General features: G+C 38.2%; 1 protein-coding gene across 9 annotated transcripts in view; it reads right to left on the bottom strand.

Annotated features, from left to right (window-relative positions):
* The window catches only part of adgrg6 (adhesion G protein-coupled receptor G6), a 93,690-nt gene that overhangs the window by 16,221 nt on the left and 56,049 nt on the right, over positions 1-21,420 (bottom strand). For 5 of the 9 annotated variants that reach the window (XM_048250980.1, XM_048250983.1, XM_048250982.1 and 2 more), the window contains 10 exons: positions 18,391-18,459; positions 14,223-14,293; positions 14,093-14,145; positions 11,299-11,435; positions 11,071-11,191; positions 4,548-4,636; positions 3,550-3,751; positions 2,432-2,597; positions 272-412; positions 51-170 (listed from right to left, as the gene is read on the bottom strand). In XM_048250980.1, coding sequence (XP_048106937.1) covers positions 51-170; positions 272-412; positions 2,432-2,597; positions 3,550-3,751; positions 4,548-4,636; positions 11,071-11,191; positions 11,299-11,435; positions 14,093-14,145; positions 14,223-14,293; positions 18,391-18,459 — 1,169 coding nt within the window. Of the gene's footprint in view, positions 1-50; positions 171-271; positions 413-2,431; positions 2,598-3,549; positions 3,752-4,547; positions 4,637-11,070; positions 11,192-11,298; positions 11,436-14,092; positions 14,146-14,222; positions 14,294-15,087; positions 17,829-18,390; positions 18,460-21,420 lie in introns of those variants that run through there. The other 4 variants (XM_048250976.1, XM_048250978.1, XR_007194420.1 and 1 more) reach the window with 3 other exon arrangements.

Raw genomic sequence — 21,420 nt, forward strand, 5'->3', positions numbered from 1 at the left:
ATAGGGCTTGTATAGTATCTCAGCAAAAAGGTCACACAAAAGCAGGCTACCTTGTGCAGCAGATGAGCAATCTCTATTCGCACAGGATCCTTGAGGTTTCTGATCGAGAAGTTGCCCACACTGCTGGCAACTACATAACTGTTCAAAGATAAGCCATTTCTTATGTCATCCTAAAAGAAGTAAAAAAAATATATATATCTATATAATAGTAAATAAATACCAGGACTTTTTTCTTTTTGAAAATTAATAAAACACCACAGAAGAGACAAACCTGAAATAGACCAGTCTTGCTGAAGAAAACAAAGTTTATTCTGGAAATAGCCTCTATATTTGCATTAGTTAAGTTAAGCAGTAACGTTGCTGGCAGTGTAACTACGGCCAGAGGATTCTCAGATTCTGCCAGAAATTTAATCTGAAAGTAGAAAGAGGAACGAAGATGAATACCCCCAATATAATACAACCTTGATTACAATATTGCAAAGATGATACTCCAGTAAGGCCCAGCACCTCTTTGGAGGAACATTTAATTTTTATTTCAGCTATGTGCAATACATTACTAGAGTAGGCTTGGGCGGTATGACGATATAACCGTATTCTGGGATATTTGCAAATATCGGAGCTATGATTTTCAGTACAGTTAAAAATATGTATGTTCAGTGTAATCAAATTTTATATGTTCATAATACAACAGGTATATTTGTAACTGCTTTTAAAACCGCTGTTGTGAAACCCATACTTAAAAATATCTTATATCATTAAGTATGATATTACATCAATATCATACTTAATAATTACAGGCCTATATGAAACCTACCTTTCCTAAGCAAAGTACTTGAAAAAGTTGTTTGTAATCAACTTCAGTAAATACCTTCCTCAACAAAAGCAGTATCCTTGAAAAATTCCAATCAGGTTTTAGCACAGAAAAATTCCAATCACAGCACAGAAACGGCACCCCTGGTAAAAATAGTTAATGATCTCAGACTTGCTACTGACTTAAACAAAGTCTCAATCCTTATTCTTCTAGATTTGAGTGCAGCATTCGACACCATTGATCATAACGTTTTAATTCACCACATCGCGAAGTGGGTTGGTCTCTAAATCAGAGATTTTTATGTTAGTCTAGGAGATCATGTGTCAGTGTGGCCCAAAGGAGCTGTCTTCTGCTTTTTCCTCTATATATGCTTCTGTTAGGAAACATCATATGGTCAGTCAGCACAAGTCAGCATATAATGTAAACTTCCATAGCTATGCAGACGATAGCCAATTATATATTTATGTAGAGCCAACAAACCCAGATGGCCTTTTCTCCCTTATCGCATGCTTAGCCTCCATTAATCAGTGGATGAGCAACAATTGTTTTTAAAGCTAAATGACGTTAAAAGAAAGCGAGACACCATTCTTAGTCATCTTGGGAACCTGACACACCAGGTCAAATCAAAAGTAGCAGGCCTAAGTGTAATCTTAAGTTAAGCTTCAAGCCCCATATTAGTAAAGTTACACAGGCAGCTTATTTTTGCCTGAGAAACATTTTTTGCAAACACCACGCTCTCCCGTTTGTTTTCTGTGGGTGCGTGATCCAGAAAACTTACAGAAAATCAAAGATTTTCAAACAAATCTAAAATTCTCTTTTTTCTCGCTGATTTATTGCCACTAGCAACAGGGGTAATGCCTGAGAAACATTGCCAAAAGTGTGACCTTTTTTAACTCAACAAGATGCAGAAATTAATCCATGCCTTTATCACTAGTAGGTTAGACTACTGCAATGCACTTTTTACTGGTCCCCCAAAAAAGCATATAAAGAAATTGGAACTCATACAGAACTCTGCTGCTAGACTTTTAACTAAGACCAAGAAGAGAGAGCACATCACCCCTGTGTTAGCTGAACTGCACTGGTTCCCTGTTTCCTATAGAACTGATTTTACAGTTCTGTTAATTACTTGCAAAGTTCCAAATGGCAGAACACCTTCATATATCTCTGAGCAATTAAATATCTTTAGATGTCAGTATGATGAAGAGAATGGGTGTATGCTATGTATACGTTGTGTCTGAAAAAAAAACTCCTTCCACAAACCGATCATTAGACAGATTTTGCATATGGCCCTACAGATATTTGCAGAGAAAGTTTGATGCATTCGGCCTCAAGAGTTACAATGACTTTCATAGAAAGTATTCCTCCTGACAGTTAAAGCACATGGCTATGGAGCTTTGTAAAATGACAGGTTCAGTCAGCGCTACCACATTGTAGGCCCTAAATATTTTAATCACCATACATACCACACTCATAGAAATGTAAGATTGTACATTTAGAATTTTTGAAATTAGTACCCGATGTGCCCGATCTACACCAGATTTAAAGCATGATTTCTACTTTTCATCAACTTGTGAACATTTTAACATTTAATTAATTGAAGTGGATTTTTTTTTCAGGTACCTCGGGTTCTGTAGTATTGGGAGGGATAATAGCGCTGAAGGTGGTCCCATTGAACTCACTGGCATTAACAGCGGATATACCCACAGCCAGGTTCTTAGAGGAGGTTCTGAAGATTGGGCCTTCAAATTCAATCTTCTGAACCAGGTTATCCACAGCTCTCAAAGCACTGGCCAAAAAGAAAAACATGAGTAAATTGTTTAAACCATGTGTATGACTGTTGTGACAGGTTTTCAGCAATGTTTATTTGTGAGAACCTCAGCTATGGGTTTAGGCTACTCTGCTGGGTGATGCCAACCCGTGAAAAAGGGGTGATATTTAGGTTTATGGTATTTATTAACTTCAGCTCACTCACACAAAAGTCATTATGCCATTGTAATATATACCTATATATATATATAATGCTACCATCACTTTCATAATACTCATACAAAAGATATAGCTTAAGTCATTCATAGAGTGAATACAATCTACAGAAACTACTTGCAGTAATGTGAAACTAAATGCCATGCAGCTGTGGCACACACTTTTGTGCTCTTTTGTGTTATTCATAGCTGAAGAAACTAGTGTTGTACTTTCAACATAAAATAAATAATTCACTTTCGGCTCACTTTTTGCTATTCATGCAACACTTTCCAATGTGCATACATGCTTCTCAATGTGCAGTAAATGTGAAGAGCAGAAAAAAATATAGATTTCTGTGGTTAATCTTGAACTCAGAGTATGTTTCATGGCTTAGTGGGAGTCAAAGTAGGAAGAGCTGTCGTGCAAGTGTATTTTCTTGTGTATGATTGAGTGGAGTTACAATTGGGCAAAGCCAAAATCTGCAGTTACTCCAAGTGTGTTCCAATATACACAACCACAATAACCTTCAGGAAATAAATTACAGTTCTGAGAGGGCTATGTAGTCTTGCAGCTCACTCAGTATAGAAGAGCAATTAGCCATGCAAATGTGAGAGGGGAAAGAGTTAAATATGACAATACTCTATCAAATGAGGTGCATCATCAGAGGACATAGTTGGTGTACAGACTCAATGCACAGCTGATTTTGAACACAAAGCCACAATAAATCAGAGCAAGAAGGACTGAGCAGTTCTTTGATAGCAGGTGTAAGTACTGACATTTCAGAGGCAGCTGCTTGTGCTGTGCTGGAGCTGGTCATCACATTGGAGATGATGTTTACCACGGCTTCGGCCAGAGTTTTATTGATTCGGGCTACATTAACCAGCTCCTTTACTTTTGTAACTACCGTGGACACCTCCTCCTTTGACAGCTCACTGTTACTGATGTCTGCCAACTGCACAGCCACGTCTGCAGCAGTCTCTGTTGAGATGAAGTGCAATGTACATTTATAAAACCCATTTAATTTTTTTTTTCAGAGAAACAGTTCTAGATATATTATAACTTTAGACTTTAACATTTCAGCAACATATTCCTTGCTGACATACAAATGAATGGACTACTTGCGGAATGATATGAAATAGGTGAATCAGAAGGAGTCATTAATTAACTAATCTAGGGGGTGCTTTAGTGATGCTTTTTCAACCATGGGGGCATGTATGTTTTGGTTTATGTAACTTTACCTGTGCCTCTGGACATCTGCTTTGGATTGCATATTGTGTAATTCATGTCTCACCACTGACCTCAAGCTGGTTGTTACAGTTTTTACACACTGCTGCTTTCTCTGGTTATTGACTCATACAATGTTTTCCTGAATACCTGTTTTAATCATTGCCTTATTTTTTTTTACTACTAGCCTAGTCTGGAGTCCTAGCTTCTTGTAAGAGTTTATGGTGTCTTTTTTTTTGGTCACCTTCTGGCCTTATCGACCCATGGCAATAATAGGCTAGTTCAGTTAAAAACCCTACAATCACAAACATGGCCCATCACCTATTCCATTTCTGCCCAACACTCAATGTCTTCTATAATGTGCCAAGTATACCAATACATTCCATATTTCTTTTAGCTACTACAAGCTCTCTTTCTGAGATAATTGTGCATTAGGCTATCAGAGATGATTGCATGAATATATCAGATTTCATTCTAAAAAACATATAATATATATGTATTATACAATTTAAATATGTCTTTGGCAATTTCATTGCAACATTAAACCTACCTTCAGAAACCTCAATGTCCTTTATGCTTGGGCAGTTGGCGGCATCTGAATCATTCCATTTTGATTTGAAATCTCGTGAATCAATGAAACTGAAAGCAAAAAATGCTGTTGATTATTATACAATTCAAGCAATAAATAATTATTATACATATAACTACATGCACCGCAAAGTGGTACAAAATATGACAGCCGCTCAGTCCTGCACATTCTCTCCACAAAAATAAATCACACTTGTCAATTTGTCTCCATTTCCTACTCTTCCAACTTTTGTGTATGTAAATGAGTGTGTACAGTATAGTATGTGTGCTTCTCTGTGTGTGAGTTTTCGCTTGTCAGTGTGTGTGTGGGGGTAATAGGGTGCCTGTGTGTGTGTGAGTGTGTGTGTGCGCGCCTGCTTGCCTGCATGTATGTGTGTGTATGTGTGTGTGTGTTTGTGTGCGCCTGCATGTGTGTGCAAGAATCTTTATGTGTGTGTTTTTTGCGTGTGTTCATGAGTGTGTGTGTGTGCATGCATAGTGTACAGTCACCATCTACAGGCCAGTTTGTGTACAGTCAATTAATATACACATAAATTCATTTCTTGTATGTCCCCCCATGAACGGAATTCCACGAAACTTGGCTTGCATTTGGGGTGTCTTAAAGATCTTACATCTCCAATTTTTTGTGCAGTTTTGACCATGTCAGTCAGAGATACCTGCAATTACAACACCTAATTTTTGCTTTTTCATTTTTAATTTGAACAAAAAACAATGGTCAGTGTCATCCTTGTGGGCCTACATGCCCACCAAGTTTCGTGCATCCCGGTCTTTCAGAAAGTGTCCCGAGAAAAAAGAGACACAAAATTACTGTTACTGTCAGGATTTGTTTAATTAGCAAAGGTGTATTTCTTTTGTTCTTTTGTTGACAATCAAATGCAAAATGATGATAATGACATAAGTAATTGAACAGGATGGCTTCTGGTGTCAGGATGATGACAATAATTGACAAAAAGATAAAGGAATGCTTTTAGTAATACGGACCAATTTGGAGTCAACGTCACGGCTTTCCATGTAAAATTCCAGACTTTCTTGATCTTATTAAGGAATGCTCACATGCAACTGTGACACGTCAGTGATGGAACAGCAACGGAACGCACACGCTACAGTGGGGGTGTGTCTTTGGCATAAGAAACATTTGTTGAAACATTGACCAGCTGTCACTCTTCTGAGTTAATGTTACACAACTTAGCAGTTACTTGATATCCAGCTGCTGTTACAATGGCTCAACCTAAAAGTGTTAAGGTGAGGTTTTTTACATGGACTGAGGATGAGGTAGACTTGCTGCTTCGGGTTATAAATGAGTACACCCAAAAAGCTATGGAGAACATTGATTGGGAGTCCTATGCAAGTAAATAAGGGGATATCCTTCAAAGATTTACTTCTCAGTATTCATCACCTGCAAACGCCTCACGGCCAATTCTGACCGCCGACATGGCGTGTGCATTCCGTCTGTGTTCCATGGCTGCTGCGTCACGTTTTATGTGAGCATTCATACCAGAAAACTCACTGATGCAGTACTGCTGGGCCAGTCTGCCTATTAAATAATCTCTTAACTGTCTCTTTTGGTCTCCCAACACGCTTGCATGTCATGTGAAAAATAGGTGCTGGTCCTATTTATATCATGCACACATTTTCAGTGTGGCTCAAGCTGCGCCTGAGACGTGCATGTCACACAGGCAGTGTGCACACTTTAACCTGTTAACATGGGCGCCAAAATGAAATCGGACAGGTCACGTAGCGGACACGCAGTCGCCACGCATGCGGTGTGAATCGGCCGTTAGACCTGGGTAAAGACTTCACTCATGTGGTGGATGAAATCGTTAACTGAGGCACTAAGGAGAAACTACAGACAAGCAGAGGATTCTGGGAGGAAAAGTTGTGATGGGAGAGTCACACAGGCTCTGGTAGCATAATGTTACATTACCAATTTGAGTTGGAGATTACCAATTACCAATTTGAGTTGGAGATTACCAATTACCAATTTGAGTTGCAGATTCAGGTGGAAGTTGCCCCCTCAACTGTTGTGGTTAAAAGACGTAAAGCTCACTTAATAATTTTTCATGTGGATGTCATATCAGCATAAAGGGCACTAGATATCTGCTAAATTGGACCATTTTATTCCCCAGCTAAATTATAGGGTTGTAAATGGGCTTGTGAAATAACATCTGAGCATTTATTGATAGACCATAGTTGCATAACTGCTATGTCAGCATCAGCGAATGAGATAAAATAATACGTTGGTCCATTCTGTCACCTTTAATGTATACTATTTGACTAGTGATTTGGACTTTAAACTGGTTTTTAAATGATGATGCCATGTGTATAATTACCGCCGCTTTTTTTTTTTTCCCCGTCATCTACTTCCTGAATTTTTGGTCAACGATACCCGGGACACCGAACCACCGGGGCACATGAAATTTGGTGGGTATGTAGCCCCACTAGACTTTTACGGAAAAATTTTATTTGGTCCCTGGGGCACTGAGGATGAAGAAATGTTTATGGTATGTTGGTCTCAAGGGCCCACATCAACCTAGCCTATAATCACTCATTTGTGATTTGCACACCCCCGTAAAAAATGAAATTGCATTATCATTCTGCTTTAATCGCCAATTTTCAGAAGATGTTCAGAACTGCATCAAATTTTATGTGTAACCTGACATTCTCTGGGGGTATACCAAGTTTCGTAGAATTTCATCTCAAATTTTTTTTTCAAAATAAATTCCTGAATTTCATCTCAGAATTTCATTTCAAAATAATCAAAATTAATTTATGGGTAACACTGTTGATATATGTGCTATGTAGTGAATTAGTAGACCTGTTCCAAGACATCGAAGACACAATATACATGTCATATGTATATGTAAGTAATTAACTGGTACACTTAATAGGTTTATTCCACTGTATCAAAGAGTAACAAGGTTGTAGCAGCACAGCTGTTACATGTACACTGAAGACAATGAGGCCTTGACTGGAGCTAAGAATGGTTTGTATATCAAATCTATCATGACCAGATATACCCCATCCAGCAGGTCTCAGGTCAGCTCTTTGCCTATGATGAAAATGTAGGCAAAGTTTTGTAAAAGCACTCAGTATTACAATGTAACAACTATATGTAGGTACCCACAAATACAAAATGCAAGTACAAAATGCAAGTACAACTAGAGAATGTAATTCCAGGGAATTACGAGTGCATGAAAATGGAAAAATGGCTGCGGAATGAAATATTGTTAAATATAATCCAAGTAACAAGATGGAGGTCAGATAGAGAAAAAAGCTGGCAGGGAGTCATCAATTGATGACAACTGACAGTTGGAATGGCCGAACAGTTAAATAGTTGAGTAGTTTAAATAGTTAAATTATTTTATAGCGAATTATTGTATTGAGGACTTATTTTGAAGTTGAAGTTGTTGAGGACAGAGGAAACAGTTGGCGGGAGTTGTAGTTGATGACGACTGACAGTTGGAATGGCCGAACAGTTAAATAGTCGGACAGTGAAAATGGTTAGGTTATTTAATAGGATATTATTGTAGTAAGTACTTTTTTTTTTTTAACAGTTGTAGGCAGAGGAAACAGTTGGCAGGAGTCATAGTTGATGGCAACTGACAGTTTGAAAGGCTGAACAGTTAAATAGTTGGATAGTTAAAATGGTTAAATTATTTAAAATGGAATTATTGTAGTGAGGAGTTTTATTTTGAAACAGTTGTGGTCAGGGGAAACAGTTGACGGGAGTCAAAGTTGATAACAACTGACTGTTGCTAGAGTAGTTATGGTGGTTGCTATGCTGGTTGCTAGGTTAATGATGTTGGTTGCTAGGTTTTAACTGTGAATGTGGTTGCTAGGCTGTTGCTAGGGTACTTGAAGTCGTTGCTAGGTTGTCCATGGTGGCTACTATCAGAAAAAAAGGAGTTACTACAGTGGTTTGCTAGTATAATTATCTTGGTTGCTATGGAAACAGTTGAACAGTTAAATAGTTGGATAGTTTAGATGGTTAAATTATTTAATAGGGAATTATTGTAGTGGAGACTTTTATTTTGAAACAGTTGTGGACAGAGGAAACAGTTGAACAGGATCTGTAGTCTTAAGAGAGCCAGATTGTGTGCTTAAAGCCTGAGCCAGACAGTTGCTGGAGGTAGCCGGAACCATATGGCTCTGGCCGGAACACTTGGCATAGGATTCCAAGTGCCCTATTGTGATGCCATAATCGGCAATGCTACATACTATCGGTATATGAAAAATACATTTCACACCTGTCCTAAGTAAGACCTACGTAACGCAGTTTGAATGAAGTTTCTACATTAAACGGTTGAAGCCGCATTAAACGCGGAAAAAGCGTTAGAAGAAGAAGAAGAAGAAGAAGAAATCGGATAACAGTAGATTGCATTTTCATGCACTCTAATGATAGTACCTGATAGTACATGTTGTTACACAGGTTGTACCACTGTACCTAATTAGGTAGGTAAACTGTAACAGCGACACATTAAAATAAAGTGTTACCAAGTTATGTGTATATTTGGTGACTGTACACTCATTGGCCTGTAGCTGATGGTGTTGAGCGAAGGGTTGCTGGAAGAGAGTCTCACACACACTCTTTCTCGCAAACACACATACATACATCAACACACACACGCAGGTACACATGCACACGCACGCATGCACACACACTCACATCCACAGGCACAGACACACACATCCACACAGGTTTCTCAAGTCTCACGCAATGGGCGTGAGACACACGCAATTCAACAAGTTCACACGCTCACACATCACACCTTGCATTTCTCACACAGAAATATTACTAGGGATGTCAAGGTATCTGCATAATTATTAGAGGAGGCGCAGGGATACGAGAGGATTTATCGCAGGGTTCAGAACTAGCGCACCACTCACCAGCCGAATCAAAAAAATAAATAGCCACCGACATCCAATCAAAAAATAGTAGGCTATTCGTTGTATCCGGGTAAAATTCCAAAATAGCACATCCCCTCCCTACAACCACGTTATGCTTGTGTGGGGTTACACGTTTAAGATTTCAAAACTGCACCAACATTCCTTTTTTTTCGAAATTCAACTGTCTGTCATTAGGTAAACCAGCCTACTTATGGCACTTTACAGGGTGTGTAAATCAAGCCTTTTCACAGACATTTGGCCTAGCCTACTTTATGGCAAAATTATTTCTCATCTATAAACTAAACTAAACTGTCGGTCATTAAGAAAACCTAATGATTGTGTCGTTATAGCTTTGTGTAACCCAGACATCAGCAACGTTTTACACGACCAATCACTCTCGTGGCTGTCTGCACTTTCCCTGTCGTCACAGCTGCAACTTTCACACTCGTTTGTGCTTTTTAGCGCCGTGTTCATCAGGTCCCGGGACACCCATCTGAGCCTCCATGGACCATGTCAACAATGAATGAAAATTAGCTTATTATTAACGAGTGTTATTTCGTTTTTGGGCGCACTCACTGCATTGCAGCGTCATTTTTTCTCTGGCTTCCCGCCAGTTCCCGTTTATTATTTCCTGTCCCGTCCCAATCACATTACCAACAGTGAAATTTACTCCCGTACTGCGGGAAACCCGCGGGAATACCGTGACCCGCGGGAGTCCCGAAAAATTGTCACCCCTCTAATTACAATGACAAATTCAAGGTCTCAAAGGCTTCTTTCCAATTTTTTTTTTTAATTAGTGAGTGAGTGCACCCCCCCCCAATCTCACTCCAAGCTGAGCTCAAAACTTGAGAACCCTGCATCCACATACACAGACACAGACACACACACACGCACGTACGCATGCACACATACACACACAGACAGAAACACACACATGCACACACATATTCACATACACACAGACATGCACACATGCACGCACACATATACACATGCACACACACACATACACACACACACACACACATACACATAGGTACGCACATACTATCGGTATCAGCAATTATAATGGGCGATACATAATTACAAATTCAGTAGGATTAAAGGAAAACCGAATATTCATCATCATCATTAAGGCTGCATTTCCAGTATTGCCGATACGTACAGTAGTTGGTCCACCAAATGGCGCAGCGTTGCAGAGATGTAACTTTGTTGGAAGTTAATCTAAAGTGAGTTGGAAAAACAATAGACGCTTCCTACAAGGACCACACTGTAGTTTACGGCAGAGAATGTCTAATAAGGGTAGGATGATTGTCACATTTAATGTAATTCCCAGTTCTTCTTAAAGCCGAAATAAACATGAGAATGTTTATCGGACCTGCTTGGTTTTTACTGCAGGTACGTTAATCTTATAACCTTGACGGTTTCAAGAGTGGGGGGTGGAGTAGAAGATGGAGACAAATTGATAAGTGTGATTTATTTTCGCGGATGTACAGGACTGAGCGGCTGTCATATTTTGTACCGCTATGTGGTACATCTAGTTTCTGTAATAGTGCCTGTGTAAAACCTGTAAAACAAACAATCAATTTCTATCTCACCAGGTTCTGGAGGCATATTGGTCCTTAAAATGCAAACAGGGAATATGTACGGTCACCATGGGTCTGCTCTCAAGCCACTTGTAACGGTCATCGCTGAGATCTTTCTCTTCAGGACAGTTTTCTGTCATCAATCAGAATAAAAGACATACATTTTCTCCTCATAAATACTGTTAAAGGATTGATGAAGTTGATATCCACTCTGAAGGAAGTGTCAACAGTAAGTCATACCAACAGTTTCCAACGTTACTACCACTGATCCATTTTCATCCATCGTTGAGGACCTCAGCCTATCCTTTATATCTGCCATTATGGCACTTGAATTCATGGTCATATTGTGAACCAAAATGGCCTGGCATTTGTTGTCCCTGACAACAAAATAGAAATATTAAAGAAGATCAGTCATTAATAGTGTTTACTTTCTATTTGCACTCTTTGGCTTGAAAGTGCTAAAGACAAAACACCAATAATGTGGTTTTAAAGGGATACAGCAGTTACCTCTGCCAAAGAGGTTATGCACCCATCTGTTGGTTGGTTGCATGATTGGTTGATTTGTTAGCAGGAAAACTACAGGCCTGATTTTTAGGAAACAATGTATATAATATGGGTGAAGATGACTCTAAAGATTTGACTCACATGGTGTCTAAATGATTATACTTTTGCTTTCTCTACCTCTATTGCCATTGAGAGAAAGTGGAATAGAGCATTAGGTCCAATATTCCAGTATGTGGTTTAATAGTCTGCATTATGTCCAATATTCTAATATGTTTCTAATTTGTGCTGAAAACACCATTTATGAGCTTGAAAAATAATGAAGCAGCAAAGTTTCCAAACTCATCTGAGCAACTTTTCTGAGCAACATTTCTCAGATGCTTTTTGCTAATTGATCAAACACTCTTTCTGTTAATCAGAGTGCTGATCATTCCTATTACTGTTTATGCCAACACTTAAGAATCTGTGTGAGTTACATGGTTATGGTTATGGTTGGATACCCTTTTGTCGAAAGTGACATACAAATACAAAACAATATAATACTTAAATTTAACAGAGAACAAATTAAAATGTTAGTCAGACTATAATAAGGAGAATAGCAATAATAAACAACAATGTCAATTCAATTACTAGCCTAATGAAATAAACAATGAAAATGAAGGAAAAAAGCAATAATAAACAATGTCCATTCAATCAATAATATAAAAAACAATAACATGGTAAGACTACATTAAGGAGAATATCAATAATAAACAACAATGTGAAAATAGTCAACAACCTAATGGAAATACAACAATATTATAGAAACCATAACGCATAAGAAGCGCTTAATGAACTAAGTGCATGTTGAACAGATATGCCTTCAGACCCCTCTTAAAAGACCCAAAACTATCACAGGAATGGAGAGCACTGGGCAACTCATTCCACCAACGAGGAACCACTGAGGAAAAGAGTCTTGAATTTGACCTAGCATTTATTACACAATAGACACTCATCAGAAGACCGCAGTGGGCGGTTGGGGATGTACATCTTGTTCATTGAATTAAAATATCAAGGAGCAGATTTGTCCTATAGGCCAAAGTGAGAAATGAAAGGGAAGTCTGGTTGCGTGCTGGTATTAAATCAAAGGCAGACAGAGGCTTTGTCACAGTATTAATAATTTGTCAAGAAACTGTCTGATAGCCATAGATTTTTTTGTGTTAGCTGGTCTATAGCTACATTTAATGCCACAGACAAACTGGAGTTACATGAAGCACAAGGTTAAGTTGTTGGCTGTGTTCCAGTAATTCTATGTTGTCTTTTAACTAATCCATTTTATGTATTCTACTTTTTAAACTACTGCCCTTTTAGGCTTTTATGTACTTTTTGCTCTTGTTTATGTAAAGCACATTGAATTACTCCTGTGGATGAAACGTTCTATATAAAGAAAATGGCCTTGCCTTGACTTGATACCAGTACAAGGTAGACATTTCCATGTTCAGGATAAACGCCATTGGAAATTGTATCTTATCACCAGGGTAAGGGCCAGAGCTGTCAGGATGTAATGTCTACAAATAAAACCAAACTGAACACCCTACAGTACTTTGATGTTGGTCAAATTTCTTACATTTTTTTTTGCAGATCACAGTGCCTAAAACCTACTAGGTAGACCAAAATACAATTTCCTTTATGCTTGAGGAGGAGAGCTTACTCTTTGGTTAGTTTTTATGGCTCGGTCATTTACAAACATGGAACAATACAAAAATTGTCTGCAGCAAAATGTATGAGAACAGTTTACACTCAATTCCAAATTTTGAATGAACTCCAGACAGCCCTCTTTATGCCTCTGTGTCAGCTGACAACAAAAAAGCTGGTGTGTGTTCTGATAAAACAAATAGCATTAATGTTTTCTCTCCAGTTGAAAAGCACTTCCTTCGTTGTTACATTGCATTTACCATAGACACGTCATATCACATGTTAATGATAATTTTACTCACATAAAACATTTGGTCAATAATGTTCAGTTTAGTATTATAAAGAATCTATTTTACATAATTATTTTACTCCAAATTATACTTTTTTGTGTTATTTATTTGTGTCAAACACTTTTTGGGTTATTTATTTGTCACCCTGAGCCTTCTCTGACTCTGCCCCAACCTGGCCCCTGTAAAACACACATTTGAAATTCACTTTTTCTTATGAATTTCTTGTAAGATAATGATCCAAGTGAGCGACAGCAATTTTCTTTCCATGTCCATGTATAAAGCTTGAAAATTATTCCATCAGCAAATTTGTTTTTTCTGTTCCATTTCTAAAGGGGATATGTCTAAAGTATGTCAAAAAACTACCTGTGCATTTGGGCAGCGGGAAGGGGAGCAATTAAGAACTAGGCTGAGGGAGAATGCACACAAGAATGTTTAATAAACACAGTACAGTTTACTTACCAAACAAATCAACAGTGATTTTTTACAGATTAAAAGCACTAAGTAGATTTATGCACTCTACATCCAAGGTTAAGAAAATTTAGTTTATTCTGGTGAATAAAATCTCTCACCTGTCACACTTCACATGTTTTGGATATATCCAGTAGTGGGAAGTTGACTTGAGCTGTAAAACAAAACTTTCAAATTATCTTTGGTCTTTAGGTTAGAGTAGATAAAAAAAAATGACAGATGTTTCATTACCAATTCTGTGAGTTCAGTCACATCAGGCTCATTCTGTTGAGGGAAAACAAGTTCAACTCTGTAGAATACCTCTGCAATAAAAAAGAAAGGACAGATTGTTTGCATAACTTTAAGTGAATTCCACCACCGAGCTAAATGTCCGTGTTGCATAGCAGCATACCTGAGGAGCAGTTGGCTGACGACAACTATGTATCTCTATGAGATATCTATATACATATTTCCAAATGGTTCAGTTAGAAGATTTAATTTCTTCTGTGTTACTACAGCCTTTCAGCCTTTCGCAAAATCCTGTTACTGCTATGCTCCACTTGACAATACAGGGTAGTTCCACTAGCACTAATAAACTAAAAAGTATTAAGTTGCATTGTTAGTGTATATCTACAATAAATTACATTTATTTTGCATGGCAAAACTAATCTTAGGAGACTTCTGATGTATTATTTTGAAAAAATGACATTTTGTTCTGAGATTACCTGTTAAAACATTGTCATAGACACACCAGACTTAATTAAAATGGATTCAAAGTACAATACAGGGATTGTAGTCTCCAATGGGCTTTACAGCCTAAAAGCTTTAGAAATCTCCTAAGAGAAAATGCACAACTAAAACTAAAGAGAAATAATGTAGTCCTCTGTAACAACACTAGATTCTTTGTCCATAGGAGAGCTCCCAAGCCACCTTAGAACAGCTGATTTGGAAAATACTACAAAATGTTAATGCTCACTAATGACATTAAGAAAATAAATCTAGTTATCATCCCACTAGAACTACTGAAAAGGATGATCATTTTTTCACAAATTGGAAAAAAGTACAATGCCATTCCTAAGACTACAAGCACAAATTAAATAGTGACTGGAAGACATACTGTTCCCGGCTGCACGTCCACACAGACACACAACATGAGAGTGTGTTTTACATGGACAGGATGCAAGTTCAGTCAAGACTGGAAAGCTCCATGGGGTGGTGCTAAAAGGCACAGTGCTGTCCAGAGCAGTAACTCTATCAGGTAGTGCGGAAAATGACATTGGTGTGTGGACTAATGAATGATTGTCACCAGTCAGAGGAAAGAGTGTGGTTGAAACTTGGACAGCAGCCTCTTTGTTGCCATGTCCTATTTGGCTTGCTAACTTATCATCTGTTGAAAGTGGATGATCATTATGTCCATCTTCTCTGTACTGTGTCCCGCTGCTAGATAACCCTGAATTTACAAATGTTGTAGGCTTGGTGTTAGACGGGAAAGTGTTGTTTTTTGCTATCGATGGGGCCTTTACTGCTGATTGACTTCCAGGAGTAATGTGGCTCTGCAGGGAAGAAACTGTTATTTCAGTGTGTGGAAAGGAGACAGATCCAGCTGACTGGGCTTTCTCCATTACTGTGCTAATAACCCTTGGAGAAGTGTCAGTTGAAGAGTGGGCTGCATCCATAACAGTGTATTTGGGGAAAGGATTCATACTGGCAGAGTGGACTGGCAATGAATTGGTAGAGAATGGCAAGTGTAATGTACTGAAACCCCACTCATACCATTTTCCCTGAGAATAAAATGTACTATGCTCTATCAGATGACTGGGGCTCATCTGTAGTTGAGAAAGGTCATTATCTGTTGACAATGTCTCAATCGGAAGATCAATGGATGTATCTATGGGGTTAAATAGTTCTAAATGTCCATGCTGAGGTTTAGATGGTTTGAGAAGAATATAAGAGAGTTTGTGACTGACGATATCAGTAGAAGAGACAGAACTTGTTAAGGACCACTCTAAACCTGAATGACTCTGTGTGAGTCCTGTTTGAGGTGATAATAAAATTGTGGGCAAAACATCCAATGTCATCCTACCTGATATCAACACTGTGTTAAATGACATATGAAAGCTTGTCATCATTGACACATTGTTTGTGTTTGCATAATGCTTATGGCCTTTACTCCCAAACATTGGAGTTTCTGTAAAACGGCTTCCGTAAATCTGTGACAGATTTGAAGTATGAGGTATATCTATTTGGGACTTCCGTGTTGAGTCTGGCATTATCACACCAGTTCTCATGGGCCAGTTAGAGCTTAATTCGCCAAAAGGGATTTTAGGTTGTGTGTCTTCCAAATAATCACTGAGAATAGAGTTAAAATGACTTCTCAATGAAGGTAAAATGGAATCACTGACACTCTTGGAGGGAAACATGTTTGATGTTCTAGGAGAGTCAGGAGTCATGGCAGTAGCTATTGCAGTGAGATGTTCCAAATATAACTGAGCAGGAACTATATCATCAGTTGTTAACAAGTCATGTTGGAAGTAAATAGAGTGTGTCAAACTAGCCTCTAATGGTTCCCTATTCTGTGATAGGTTGAGAGACATATTTTCATGAACAGTATCAGTAAGAGGTTGAATCGTTTTCTCTGTAATGATAAGACTTGGTAGGGACAAAAACAATGGTTTTGCCATGCTGAAAGCCCCATTACTTTGTGTTGAAGAATTGAAAGCTAATAGCTGTAAAGTTTTATTTTTTGGAGATGTTTTATGGTTGGTAGGCAGTAAACTTAATACTGGTGTAGGAGTCAATATGCCTTTGGAGTGTTCATGGAGGACTCCTACTGAAGACAATGGTGTATGCCAGGACTGTGTGCTCATTAGATGGAAGTCTGTCTTGTAATTGTGCAGTATAATTTCACTTGAGATAGAGTTGTCAGTTTTTTGCCTGCTGTTGGCGCTTGGTTCATACATCTCCATAAGTGCTCCTCTTGAAAGCAAAGTCTGTACTGAATTGATTGGAATGGACCACCTGCTCCACATTGTAGTTTGAAGTACCGTAGCTTCAGTCACACCCCAGGGAAGTATGGCATATTGACTATGAAAGAGTTTGTCCACATTAGAAGGAGGAGTCGTTGGGTTGCTGAGTATTAACACATCATTGTAGATGGTAGCATCCAGGTGATCGGAATTCATGGTTTCCACGTGAGAATAGATTGAGTCAAGATCATAAAGGCCAAAAGGATTGACTCCAATATCAGAGTTGAAAAATGGTTCAATTCCAGATGCATAATCCAGTGCCTCAGTCAAAGTCCTGTTTTCTCGATCAACATTCAATACCATCGGTTGGCCTAGTGGTTTGTTTTTACGGTTGTTGAGAGACAGTACTTGGAAAGACTCAATGTTTGTGCTTTTGTTCTGGACATCTGCCTGTTGCAATGATAGATCCACCTGAGGATTAGTCTGTTTCAGTTTACTGATATCTGCTGATGTTTCTGATCTTAGAGATGTGCCTAAAAGGCTCACTGTTTGTGGGGCAGGTGGTTTAGTTACACGTGCAAATGGCTGTTCTTGCGCCTGGGTGGTAGTGGTAGGGGACTCCTGCTTCTTCCTCAAAGGCCAAATGAGTGGGGTGGAGATAAAACCCAAAGAGAATTTGGACGTTCTGATAGCAGGAATGCCATGAAGTCTCACTGGTGTTGTGGTGGACAGTGACACAGGACGTTGAGTGACTCGGAGCGCAGACCACAAATACACAATTTTTTCTCTCTCTTCCGAATCCAGGATCAGGCCGTTTGAAAGTGGGGAGGTCAAAGCAATCTGTTATTTATTGTATGCGTTAGTAAATGTGAGAATTGTGTTCCATGTGTATATTTCTGATGGTCACAATGTAATGTTGTTAGCACTTCTGGAAGCAATATCACGAAAAAACATACATCATTAAAAAAAATAAATACAGACAGTGTGCATTAATGTGCAATACAATTAGTATGCTATTTTTGTTATTACAGAATTATGTGAATATACTGTATATGAATATCAATTAAAATTGAAAAAGAAAAACAAGGATGGAAGCATCTAAATAAATTAATTGAGAGTCTAGGCTTAAATAAACTCGATAAGGAATAGAAATATGAAATAGTACACTATTATCTCTCTACCACGGTGATTGATGAAAGAAGACAACCATGTATAAAATCTCAGGGGGCAATATCAAATAGTTGAGTTAGGACACTCAAAAAATTCAATTGAAAACCCTTACTGAATGTGAAACAAATGACACACAGGTAAGCACATCTGGTTAAATGTCACAGTAGACATGTGTGCATCATGTACTATAAGCAGAGCACAGTTAACAGAAAATCAAAGCATGACATTTTATATATTTTTACTGTTTATGCTTGATTTGACAATGTTGACAATATTCTTCTTACCCTCATGATTCTGGTTAGTAATGGAAGCAGGTTGGTTAACAGTTGGAGGGAAGGTACTTGTGGGAGAGACTGCCACCAAGGGTGAAAACAAAATCAAATCACAAAAAGCATATGTTGCATGTTAAGTGTTGACATATTAAAAATTAGTTATTCTTATTGTCTCAGTATGCCTTTAGTTCCTTGCATTAAGATCTGAGCAAGTTAGATCAGTTTAATATATTACTTGTTAGGAAATATAGTGTTATTGACTGTGGCAACAATAAGTTATTGATTGAGTAAGAAATGGTAAATAATAAACAATGTAACTGACAGTTAAGACAGTTACTAAATCTGTCAATATTCACTTTATTTTACGGGGTACTTGTTTCAGTGCATTTACATAATGAAGTACATTTTAACAACCTATGTAACGATTTGTAATATCACATACTTACGTTGTCCATACACAATGTTTTTTTTGGGTACCTACAGACCAGTAGTACATGTATACTGTAATAAGAAGTGCTTGTTACAATACTTTGCCAAAGTAGCCTCTCTCTTTGGGGAAGAAAAAAAGTGGCTCGACACCCTAACATTAAAGTGCTTTAAAAATAGGATGATAGGGAAACATCATTCCAGCTAAGCATTCAATAATGAATATATTAGCCTATAATTAATGTGCAGTAAGGAGAATTTAGGCATGCCTACATGTGACATTTTTACAGATCAAAATGGCATAAGCCTAACAGCTGTTTTGAGTTAGCACAGCTAGCACATCAAAAAACAAATCGCTATTTTATACCACTGATAATGCTCAAAATATAATTACACTTCTGTGGTAGTTTGGCGAGAATCCCTACAGACAAACCAAAGTATTGTAAACTTTAAAAAAGTGTTAACCTTTCTTTGAATATCATTATATGAATATTTCTTTGAATATTATTATATGAATATTTACTTTGAATATTTATTATAGCCCACACAGTGTTCCCTTACAGAATGAATTTAGTGAGATTTTATGAATCAGTGTCTCCCTTATATAATAGGCTAGTTGATTAAAAGGAAAAGGATTGTCATATCCAACACTATCTAACTGCCTTTTCCAAGTATATAGCCTGAATTACTGAAACATTGTGTGAAATAACATAGGCCAGTGATTTTCAACCACTGTTCCCGTGGAACACCAGTGTGCCGTGAAAGATTGTCCAATTTCACTTAATCGGTCCAAAAACATTTATTATTTAATTGTTGCAAACAGTATGCTATGCCATTGTTGAGCATATGTGCCTGCAATGTAGTGACTTGTTAAGTAAATAAATACTCTTTCATGTCAGTGGGTGGCACTAGGTAGCGCAATAATGACCTTGTCAATTAAGTGATGAGCACAAGAAGCGGCAGTGAAAAATAGATATTAGAAATGGATAGATATTATGTAGGCTAATAGTATAGGCCTATAGTATTGTGCCACTGGCCATAAATTAATTTGTAAAGGCAATTTAATTTAAGGAATGTTATTAATCGTTCTTCTAAAACATTTTAACTGTTGGGGGTGGGGGTAAGGTGTAGATGTGTGTGTGTGTGGGGGTAATTTGGCTGTGTGCGGGGGTGGTGGTGGTGGTGTGTGTGTGTGGGGGGGGTACCTAGGGGCATGGGCGGATTATGAACTTCCGGCCCCCTGGGCCCAGATGTATTAAGGGCCCCCCCACTTATGGCCGTATATGTGGGAGGGGAGGTTTGGGGGTCATCCCCCAGAAAATGATATTGAGGCAATGATTCCATGCAAAGGCTTGGGCTTCAGGGCCCCCTGACCCCCTGGGCCTGGGCCTGGTAGGCCCGTGCAGTAATCCATCCCTGGGTAGGGGTGTTTATATGGTCATGTTTTTAAGCAGCTATTTGAGCTAAGTAAAGTGTCATGGTGACACTTTATATCTAGTAAATAAACCTTAAATAAAGTGATATCAGTATGTTATTACATAATTGGCTGCAGTTATTACATAAAAAAGTTGTTTTTTTAACCCAGCCAATAACGTAATAACCATCCAATAATGTAATAACTTATTACATTATAGGAAAAAAGTTATTACGTTATTGGTTCAGAAATGTTATGACATTATTGGCAAATTAATACTTTATTGGCTTTATTACATTAAAATTATTATGTCACTGGCCATTATGACGTTATAGGCCATTATTACATTATTGGCTGCTACAAGGCTGGAAATGTTAAAGACAACAGAATGAGGAACAATTCACTATTAATTAGGTTAACTGGCACCATGATAGGGTATAAAGGCCCTGTACTATTTCTCTTCCCTTGACCCTGCCACTTCTTTGAAGTGCCCCTTCACTGGGGAGTGAGAAGTGTAAGGGGTTGAAATCTTTACTTACGAAATGGGACAAGACTCGATGCGTCATTGCATCATACTGTCAATAGTAGCCAACGAGTTCACCTATGTTACACACGCATCGACGGGGGTGCTAGTAGTCATTAGCTGTTACAGTACTCTCCAGATTTATTGGCACCTTTGGAAAATATGAAAAAAAATAATGCTAACAAAAAACAAGCAATAACTTTCCGAGGCAACATTAGGCTATTGGGCCTAGGTAAATTTACAATTGCATCCAGGGGAGACTTTTCATTTTCGCAAAGGAATTCAAAAAGGCCAGTTGGGGTTATGGGAATTTGTGAGTGACACTTGTTTAGCTCACTTCAGCAAGTCTTTCATTTACCCAGTAACAGTGAGCAACACAGAGGTGTTTTCAAGTCTATAGGCAGAGATCCACTTTAGTGTAGCATAAGATGTGTGTTTATTAGCCTACTTTTCTTTTTTGTAACCCTAAATCAGGCATCAGTCATATTGATGCGGCAGGCTATGCCTAATGCACGCCTCAACGAATTAAACGAATACAACACAATATAACACCATGATGGCCAACTGTTTTAGTTGACTTTAGTCATTTAGTTTAGTTATCCGCAATACAGGCAGATTTTACATTATATGGGGCATGTTAGGTAGCCATATTCCTCCCTGGGACTGGCAATATCAAAAT

This window comes from Alosa alosa, chromosome 8 (genome assembly GCF_017589495.1).
Source record: "Alosa alosa isolate M-15738 ecotype Scorff River chromosome 8, AALO_Geno_1.1, whole genome shotgun sequence".
NCBI lineage: Eukaryota > Metazoa > Chordata > Actinopteri > Clupeiformes > Clupeidae > Alosa > Alosa alosa.